Source organism: Phalacrocorax aristotelis, chromosome 10 (assembly GCF_949628215.1).
Source record: "Phalacrocorax aristotelis chromosome 10, bGulAri2.1, whole genome shotgun sequence".
In the NCBI taxonomy this organism is placed as follows: domain Eukaryota; kingdom Metazoa; phylum Chordata; class Aves; order Suliformes; family Phalacrocoracidae; genus Phalacrocorax; species Phalacrocorax aristotelis.
The window spans coordinates 19,054,805-19,064,832 of record NC_134285.1 but is presented as its reverse complement, the minus strand read 5'-3'; the positions used below and the strand labels follow the sequence as shown (position 1 = coordinate 19,064,832).

Sequence of the window (10,028 nt, the reverse complement as noted above, 5' to 3'; positions counted from 1 at the left end):
AATATTGCCTTGCAGACTGCCTATTTCCCACTCAGCCAGTGAGCTGATCTTGGCATGCCGTGGGGCTCTCCTGCCTTACCTGCTACGTGTGCGGAGCCTGTCCCCACGGTCACCTGCCAGTGTAGAGGCTCGTAGGAGTGGGACGGACTTTCACTGCATAAAACAGAATTGTATGAAAATCTTGCAAAACCAAAATGTCTGACTTCTCGCTGCGTTGTGAAACTAAACCTGTGTCTTCTGTTAGCTGTCAGAGTAAGGCAGGACCTGAGAAACGAACCCGTGGGAGCTGCCCTGTTTGTTTGCTTAATCACTTAGTTTAAATATAGATTAAAAATCACTTAAGCTTGTCGACAAGTTAAGTGTGTGTCAGCCAATGGCTGTCAGAAACTGCAAGTGAAAAAGAACATGGTCACAGAAGGAAGAGATTTTAGGAAAGGAATGAGAGGAAAAGGGATTTAATCCTTGGAGCAGGGCAACTATGTCTTCTTAAGGGGCATCCATTCCCAAGTAAACAGCATATAAGAAACAACAGCAGCCAGCTTCTCTTCATCTCTTCCCCTGCTACTGCGAACACTTGCTAACAGTGAATAATTTGGTGAATAATCCCCCGTTTACATTAATTTCTTCTGATTAAATGGAAATGTCATAGTTTACAGAATGTCGCCCTGTGCCTGAAATGCACTGAAAAACCTCTGCAAGATCCTCGCTTGCTGTGCAGCCGGCCCCAGCTGCAGCGTAGCGTGTCCCGTCAGAGGTACAGCCACACCTCACACGTCACGGAGTATCGCCTGTCCCAGCACTTTCTAGCTCTTCTGGCGCAGTTCAACTGTCACTTGGCTCTGAACTAACGCTGAAAAGTGTCGGACTGGAAAAAGCCAACCTAATGCAAGCCAGTCACTTGAACGAGCAGCCATTCACTAGATGATGACCTGGCACATGTTTTACTGACAGCCTAGTTTATAATACCATCCCCATTCTTTGTAGCTATAGAAGTTTACGGTTACTAGTAAAAACACAGAATAGGTTGATCAAAGCAAACTGCTAGAGAAATCTGTAGAGAAGAAGCCTTCTTCCTGTTCCCAGGAAGCTTCTGGGCTCTCTCCAAAGAGTGGGCATGCTTCGTTCAGCCAAGACTCTTGAACCTGGGGGGCTGCAGTGCTTGTGACCTGTCAACCATGGGGAAAAGCATTTTAGGCTGTGCCTGACTTAAAGATGTCTTCCTGAGTTTAGCATTAATATAGGTAAAACACCTGGGTAGCTTACCGGCGTGGGTGCAAACCGCAGCGAGACACAGGCTCGGGAACTGCTAATCAACAGCTCCTTGCAGCACAGGTCTCCCTTGCTGGGAGCACGATGAAGGACGTCAGTAACTGACTTGGTGGCGTTCATGGACAGCACGAGTTTAGCTCCCCCATTGGGAAACAGCTCCACTTTCAGCGCTGATGTTGCAATACTAGGTATTGTGTGCATTAATACTTTCCCTCCAGTGTTTTCAATCGCTCGGTGGTGTTACGCTGGGGTGCAATAGTTGCTGTGATAGTGTGGCCACACCTCTCCTTTTCAGTGTCGTGCTCCCGCTGTTCTGTTTGTTTAGTCATACTGCATCTTCTCAGCCACCAAGGGCACGGTGTAGCGTGTGAGCTACCAGAGGTGAATATGAAAAAAGGCAGCGGACTGGCAACCCGTGCAGCTGGGAAAACATGCTTTGTGGCTTTTGCCAGCATGAGGCGACAGAGGAACTCGGTAACAGCAATCACATAGTTAATAAATGTGATGTGTTTCTGTTTCATTTGTTTTCTGTTGCCCCTCATCATACTGACCAGCACTGTTGGTTTTATTCCTGCCATGCCAGAAATCATCACAGATGCTGCAGGTGGGGTCAGTGGAAACAAATGCATCCGCGCGGCTTCTTTTGAAAAGAGCAGGGGGGGACTGCGGCTTTCCCGGTGTGCCCCCAAAACGGAGCACGGCGTGGCACTCGGGTCCTGCCGAAATCCCGCGGGGACGCGCTGCTCGGGGGCCGGGGAGGCGGCGGGGGGGGACGGATGCAGCGGCGGGAGGCGGTGGCGGGGCGGGCCGGGGCGTGACTAGGGAAATGGGGGCCGGTTTTGGGTGCAGGGCGGCAGGTGTAGCCATGAGGAGCGGTGCGAGGCGGGTCGGAGAGGGTGGCCCCGCTCGGCAGCTCGCAACCCCGACGGCAGCCCGCCCGCCCGGGCATGGCAGCGGCCCCGCCGCGCCGCGCCCCGCGCTGAGCCCCGCCGCGCCGCCGGTGCCGGTGCCGGTGCCGGTGCCATGCCTCCCCAGGAGCTCCTGGACTACTCGCCCGCCCTGCGGAGACACAGCCCTCCCCGGAGCAGCGGCCCGGAGCTGGGCATCAAGTGCGTGTTGGTGGGCGATGGCGCCGTGGGTAAGACCAGCCTGGTCGTCAGCTACACCACCAACGGGTACCCCGACGAGTACCAGCCCACCGCCCTCGACACCTTCTCCGGTAGGTGCCCTCCCGGGCTCCGCCGTGCCTCGGCCGGCCGGGTGTGGAGTACGGCGGGGGGCAATCCAGGGGCACGGTGTGCCCGGGGCGGCGGGCCGCCAAGGGGGGGGATTTGCGGGCGTAGGGTGCTCGCAGCCATGGGGGCCCAAAGCCCAGGGGTGTCGTCTACAACGCAGACCGAGCCCCTTGGGTGTTTTGTGAAGTTGGGCAGGTGGAAGTCCTGCGTTTTGCAGCTTTGCCTGTCAATGGGGCGTGCGTCAAGTTGTCTTGGACGTTCTGTGGCACTGGGCTCCTTCCTGGTTTGGTGGTGTTACTATGGCTAAATAGAAGGGGACTTAATTTTTTCGTGGTGGTGGTTTTTAGCTTCAGAAACATCATGGCATTGTACCGTAGGCTTTCCGGCTTCAGCCGATATTCAGCAAAAACATCCTTTTCCCCACATGTCCACTTAAGCTGGCATTGAACAGAGGCTGCCAAAAAGTTGAAGTGCTTTATAAGTCTGGCTAGAGTTGCCTTCCCTGTTGGCTGATGCGCTCTCATTAGTTTCTACTTTTGTAAATGCTGTCTTTGTTCTGGTTCTCCCCTCCTTTTGGGCTCTGATTTCTAATATAAACCCCAGGAAATTACAAAGCCCTTTGAAAGATTTCTGATCTTCATCTCCTACGAAGAAACACAACAGCGCATGACAGTATAGATGGGTAGATAAGAGATGGGCTCAAGTCAGACCAGGAATAAGACTTCTAATGTGTCATAGTCTCAGGGGCTCTTAGAGGGAGCGTTTTGTTTGTCCCAGTGATCCCCCAGTTGCTCACTCTTACGCTGTGATTTGTTGATTTGCCTTGACCCTCTCCAAGCTCTTCAACTGTCACTTGAAGGAAATGAACTGGGAACACGCTGCTGCTCAGGGTCCAGTGGTCCTCTGGGAACAGATGTAAGGAGCCCTCGAGCCCTCCAAGGGAAAGGTTACTGCTCTCTCTGCCCCCTTTACGCTGATGTGTACTGTTTTTGGCTAAGAGAGGCTTGACATTGGCCTCCACGTTTTTGGAAATGGCAAATCCATAGTAAAATGATCTAGAAAGGTGGAGGCAGTATGAGTTCAGAGACTCCCCAATGAGCAGCAAGTAATGTGAAGATAACTGCACATGGGTTTAGCCCCACTTTGAATGTCCAAGTACTGAGTCTGACTTCCAGGGGTGTGTAGCCTTTGCAACCGATAGAAATCAAAAAGATTAAAATTGGGTCTTCCAAAGTTTACTTTCTGCTTATTGGGAAGAAATGGGAGAATAGAAAAGTTTCCCTTCCCACTCCTACTCTTAACCTGGATAAACTTGAGGAAGTCCCTCCCTGGATTGACGAAGCACAGTTTAGGATCCACTTCAGAAATTTCAGCCCAATTCCCTCCACTCTTGGGGAATACTTGCAACTGAAACCGCCAGCAGAACTGAGCTTCACAGTTTACATCCCTAACCCCAGTTCTGGTCAAGGGACTGCAATGCCGGTACCAGATAAAGGAGATAACAAGACAGGAGAAAGTATTGCATTATCAGGGGAACAGCCCTGGGACTGTGACCCAGCTGCCTCTGGGTGCTACCTCCTGCTGGGTGTCACTGCCAGGTAGAGCAGCCGTGAGTGAAACACGTACCCGGTGACCTTTCTCCACCAAGCTATCCTGTTCTGCTGGCCCCTTTGCTATTGTACTGAAAGCCAGCCTCATGCTGAGGGTGTGTACCTTTGCGAGGGCGGTATTTGGAGGGCGGTTGCAGAGTTGCTGGCGTAGCTTAACCTAGCAGCAGGTACGGGGTGGGGGGTGGGGGGGACACGACGGGATGGAAACTTTGTGCAAGCACTGGATTAGCAGGTAATATACGCGGTGCCTTTCTTCTGGAGGCTGTAAAACATTTCACAGATGATAATTCCTCTCTCAACACATTTGTGAGGCAGAGGAAACCAGATACTAGAAAGGCAAATGCCCAGTGCCTTGAAAATCAAGTCAGGATCTAGCAGGTTCTTTGATCAGGAACAGGTTTCTCTTCCTGCTCTGGGGCAAAGATATGGTAACCCAACTGTTTCCCAGTCACAAGGAAGCAATGACTTTCAGCTACACCGCGAGGAGTGGCACTGTGGTGGGCGCACCCACCCCTTTGTTTTTCCTTCAGTCTCAGTCTCCCACCAAACTTCAGTTCATCTTTTGTCTGCCTCCTTTTGCCCAGGGTACCTTCAGGGAGGAGTGCTCTCCGCCAAGAGCTTGTGTGGAACTCTCCAAGTCGGTTGTTTCTATCACTTTTCTTACCTGGCTAATTACTTCAAGAATCACAAAAGATTGATCCTGGTTCTGTTTTGGGGTTTGAGTGTTCTTTTAACAAAAAAGCACAATAAAGCCTCCTCCTGGGCACAGCGAGAGCATTTAGGTAGTTCGTGTCAAGTGCCAGCCATTGTCACCTTAGCCAGGATGTCTGCCTCTATTCACCAGAGCACAGCCCTACGCACTTTGTTAGGACTTTCAAGTGATTTCCAGCTCCCTCAGCCCCTTTCTCCTTTTCCTTGGTTCCTAGCCAGTCTCTGTGGTGTCTGTGCTCTGAAACATCTAACAGTTTCATTCCAGATTTCCATCAGAGGTCCTGCCAGCCCTCAGTCTGAGTCAGCTGATACCACATGAAGGCTTGCTGTGATTAGGGAGTGAAATGGGAGCAGACCTTACATGTGTAACTCAGCAGTTTTTCGGTGTGCCTGTATAGTCTCTGAAGGGGATTTCACTCATCCCTGTTTCCTTAATAGTTTCTCTGTTTCAAAGTTGGGTTTAGGTCTTTGCTTTCCCTTATCTAGGACACTCACAGAAACTTTTTTTTTTTTAATGCCAAATTTCTGGCCTGGATGGGAGAAAAATCTCCAGTAGGTTGTTTAGTGGAGACTGATTTAAACTTCTACTCCTGGCCAGGGCACGTGTTCTGAAGTTCTCAGTTTGTGTTTATCAGTATCTGCTTACCTGCTTTGTGAAGGGTTTGTTGGCTAAGGGCTTTTCTCTAGAGAAGCAGCTGTCCAGTAATATGGAACGATTCTTTCAAAATACTGGAGAAGAGCCCAAAACACCTGAGGGATAACCAGATCAGAAAGTCTACTGCAGGTCTCTTCCTGGTGCAAGCTTCAGCTGTTTTAGTGAGGTTTGGGAGGATGTTCGGCAGGGAGGCCAGACTTGAGTGACTTTAGTGAGCCTGTTCAGTGTGATACGAAACAGAGTGCTCTGGGGGGAAAAAACTATGAGCGCATGCGCGTAAGCTGGGCAACTCCGTTAGACTCATCCTTATTCTTTTTGTGCTACAGTGCAGGTCCTGGTCGATGGAGCCCCAGTCCGGATCCAGCTGTGGGACACTGCTGGACAGGTAAGATCTATCAAAGCAGCTGTCAGCTCTGGTCCGTGTGGCAGGGACTGTATGCAGGCTTTTGAGGAAGGCAGTGTTTAACTGGGAAGGAAGGAAGGAAGGAAGGAAAGGCATTAGTCCAGCCCCAGCCGTTAGCTGGTATGGCAGTCACAGACAGGTGAATGACAGACTCCCTCAGCTCTGAAACTTGTGCCTGAACTGTGGCATGGCCACAAAGTCAGCACCATGCACTGCCTCTGAGGGTGTCGCTGTCCTAGTTAACACGTGAAAGAGCCACTGCAGCATCATGCTGTTAGGAGATCCGTCCAGTGAAGACTTTTTTTCCCCCCTCCATTTTCTGCAGGAGGACTTTGACTGTTTGCGCTCGCTTTGTTACCCTGACACCGACGTCTTCCTTGTCTGCTTCAGCGTGGTAAACCCAAGCTCCTTCCAAAACATTACTGAGAAATGGATCCCTGAGATACGAACTCACAATCCCCGGGCACCGGTGCTGCTGGTGGGGACGCAGGCAGACTTGCGGGATGATGTCAATGTCCTCATCAGCCTGGATCGCTATCATGTGAAGCCCGTGCCCCGGCCTCAGGCAGAAGGTCTAGCTGACAAAATCCGGGCTGAAGCCTACCTGGAATGCTCAGCACTGACCCAGAAGAACCTCAAAGAAGTTTTTGACATGGCCATTGTCAGCGGTGTCGAGCACAAAGCGCGTCAGGAAAAGAAGATGACTGCCAAAGGCATCAAAACTCTCTCCAAGTGCCGCTGGAAGAAGTTCTTCTGCTTCGTCTGAAGCTGCTTGCGGGGGGAGGGGAAGAAACACCTGATGCCAGTATTGGCTTTGCACCTTCTTGGAGTGACTGCTCCTATGGCCCCCGTGAGGAGGGTATGATAAGCTGCTGGGCTTGGAAACCTGGCTCTTGCTGGGTTACGGTATCAGATGCTTAGGAGACATGAACTGGATTTCCATTGTGCTGGAATGTGGAATGGTCCAGGCAGCTATAAGTACCTGCCAGACATGTCTGTAGCATCCCAGACTGATGGGAGCCTTTAATACACCAAGACTCAGTTACCCCAGAACAGGCAGGTTCCTTACATTGTTCAAAATGACCACTTTTCTGTCTGAAGCTAACACACTTCTGGAGTCCTGATGCAGTATAATAAATGTGAGGGACTTTTGAAGTCTGCCTGCATTTTGGCTGATTTACAGGCTTGGCAGAGAGTGGGGCAGGGGCAGTTACAGCAACTGCAATGTGGTCAGACACGGGCTGCCGAGTTTGTAACACGAGAACTTGGGTTCCCTCTCTGATTCTGCTTGCCAAAATAAGTAGAAGTCGCTTGGCTGTGCAAAAGCTGCACCTTTTTCTTAAAGGTCCTGTCTTGTGAGTACCCTTGAGAAGGTTTTCCCTAAATAAAGGCCATTAGCAGGCTGAAGAGAAAAGGCAGTGGAAGCTACAGTAATTCTTTAAGCAAAACGTTCTTTGAGAGGACTCTGTAGTCTAGTGGGTGCCAGGGCTATATCTTAAGAGGTAGTCATGAACTTGGGGACCTATTTTGAAAGGCCTTTTGCGTGTGTGGTGTTTTGAGAGAAAGAACAGATGAGGAGCAGTGATGAGTGGCTCTGTCTGTCTAGCAGAGAGGAAACTGTGTCAGTGAAGGGTTTGTAACACTATGAAGGGGTGAAGTGTAGATGGAGAGCCATGCACGTAATGAAAGGAGAAGAGAGGAGGAAGAAAAAGGTGGGGATAAAAAGGAAAAAGAGGGAAGGAAGGGAGATGGAGAAGGAAAGAAGAATGAACATTGTTAAATGAAAGTTGTGATTCTACTTAGTTGGGATGCTAATTTTAGGGAGTCTTCTAGGGACCTGGAAAATTTGCTAGTGATCTCAATTTCAAAGTAATGTTGTCCATACCTTAAGTTCTGAATCAAAAGGATGGGGTTGTACTGAGAGAGAACATTCCTCTTGGTCAGTAAAATCCTCAGTTTCATGTCTACACAGGAGAACAGAATTTACCTTGTACTGTTCTTCCTGAGGCTGCAGAACAGGAACGGAGGGCTCAGGGCTTTTTTCTGTTGTGTTCCCTTTCTTAAAAGTCACTGCTTGATCTGCTGAAATCAAAAGCAAAGGAAATCCATGAAGCTCCTGCCAGAGAAAAACATTGACTATATTTGCTCCGTTCCCCTCTCACGTCTTTCTCAGGGGATTAATTTCCCAGTGAGTCTATTCAGTTTATTACAGAACTTACATCAATTTCTGAAACTTCTTTCACAGAGACATTTCATTCTGGTTTATGTAGGAGAAAATGTGACGGGTCTGTCAAGCAATGCGTTCAGTACTCAGGGGGTTCTCTGCATCTGGCCATAGCCCATCGCTCTGGGAATGCTCTGGAGTAATGTGACAGAAGGGGATATAGCTGTGGATTGTTTGCTCTGCACCAAAACCAAGCACACCTGAGCTAGTGGGCCTGTAGAAAACCAAATGCAAGTAATGCAGAATGGCTTTGGATCCAAACAAATGCCTGCAAACGTCTCTCACAACCATCTCTCTGTGGTGCAGCTCATGTAGTCCCCAGGGTGTGAGACAAGCCTGCCTTTTCCCTGGGTAGTACAGTATGAAAGAGGTGGGCAGGTCTTCTTGCAAAGGGATGCAAGAAGATTGCATGGCTCCACAGCAGTGGAGCTGCTCGTAGGGTAAGGCTTAGAGACCTGAAAAAGACGGCATGTCAAAATGAGCTGAATGTGGAAAGGACTCCCCCGGCTGAAATGCCATCTGGGTCCAGCGAGGGGTCCGAAGAGATGGAGAGTACAGAGGCAGTAGCTAGAAGTGACATGTCCTACACACCTCTAGGCAGGACACCACTTCCTGAACAAAGCTCTCATTCAGCAATGCATCCCTGCAAGTATTTCCTAACTGTTCAGGCACCTATGCTGTATCACTAGTTCAGTTTGTCTGTTGGGTCTTTACGCATTTCTTTTGCCTGTGAGACCGCGGGCTGTGGTGCGGCCTGCTAAGGAGCACGGCATAGCCCTGTGGAACAAACCCACTGGTGGAGAGAACACCAGCCTCCCCTCCTGCTGGGAAAAGCAAGGGTTGTCCTGCAGTAGGTTTGTATGAAACAGGGATTATTTCATTCTAGAAAAGGAACTGTACTGAGAGCTGCTTTCTTCCTCTGTGACTATGGCTAATATTTGTTCAAATAAATTTTTTTTAATGTCCACAATTTGTGTTTTTGATTTTGTCAGCACAAAATAAGACGGGCTTTAAGATGGAAGAGGAGTTATTCCATTTTACTGACAACAGCATAAGAGGGAAATTGCCCCACTTCTCCTTCCATGTCCTAACCCCCACTAGCAATGGTAAAAATCCCCTGATACCTGAAACCTTCCAAGATCCTCCTGTTGCCTCAGTTAACTCTCCTCTCTCTCAGCGGCTGCTCAGGGTGGAGGTTGCTGAGGGGGATGGAGTAGCAAACACTGAAAGCTTTCAGTGCCTCTCCCTAGAAGCCACCTGCCAGGGACCAGTCAGGGGGCCCTCCCAGCGCTCACTGGACAAGCCCATGTAGGACTTGCGTTTGGAGCCTTAATAACAGCGTGCTGCGCTGTCATTAGGCTGGGGGGTAATTTAGCGACTGGCTTTATTTAACTTCCCTGTTAAACACTGTTCAAGTACTGAAAAATTTTGTCTGTGCCACGTAGGACACAAAGGCTCTCTCCAAGCTAGCTCATGGGACTCATCCTACTGGCCTTATCATCAGCAACCCAGGTAAGTCAGGGCTCCTCTCTGTCCACATCTGGGGCCCCATCGCTGCTCTGAAAGCCAGAGGGCTGGGAAGTGAGGCCTCTGGGGGAGTTTAGCAGAGAGATGGGACAGAAAATGGACAAAAACCACAGTGTAGAAGAGGTAATGAACAAATGTGATTCAGAAACTAGAAAGGAATAGGAAATAACTGCCAATAAAACAAGATTTGGGAACTTGGGGTGTTTTTTGACAGAGTCTGAGACCACGCTGTCCTGCAGCGTGCTGTTTGCTAAAGTGACCCGTGGGATTATTTGGAGCCAGCTCCCAGCTTTGCAGCTTCCCAGCATTAAGGCTTACAGAAGAACCTGTGAATGGAAATCACAGCAAAGTGTGAATTAACTTTACCGGCAGTGAGTCATCCCACTGAGCCCTA

The 10,028-nt window shown here is 49.9% G+C and overlaps 1 protein-coding gene across 1 annotated transcript; it reads left to right on the top strand.

Moving 5' to 3' along the window:
- The first annotated feature begins 2,135 nt into the window (after nt 1-2,135).
- On the top strand, nt 2,136-9,075 carry RHOV (ras homolog family member V). Its single transcript, XM_075105557.1, has 3 exons — nt 2,136-2,488; nt 5,807-5,865; nt 6,209-9,075. Exons 1-3 carry the CDS (start codon nt 2,293-2,295, stop codon nt 6,647-6,649), a joined length of 696 nt encoding a protein of 231 aa, XP_074961658.1. The 5' UTR covers nt 2,136-2,292; the 3' UTR covers nt 6,650-9,075.
- The last annotated feature ends 953 nt before the right edge of the window (nt 9,076-10,028 follow it).

Excerpts from the sequence above, each read along its gene's own strand:
- RHOV (XM_075105557.1), top strand. The coding sequence starts at position 2,293 with ATGCCTCCCCAGGAGCTCCTGGACTACTCGCCCGCCCTGCGGAGACAC. Across the intron at positions 2,489-5,806 it reads CGCCCTCGACACCTTCTCCG|TGCAGGTCCTGGTCGATGGA; the intron begins GTAGGTGCCCTC and ends TTTGTGCTACAG. Across the intron at positions 5,866-6,208 it reads TGTGGGACACTGCTGGACAG|GAGGACTTTGACTGTTTGCG; the intron begins GTAAGATCTATC and ends CATTTTCTGCAG.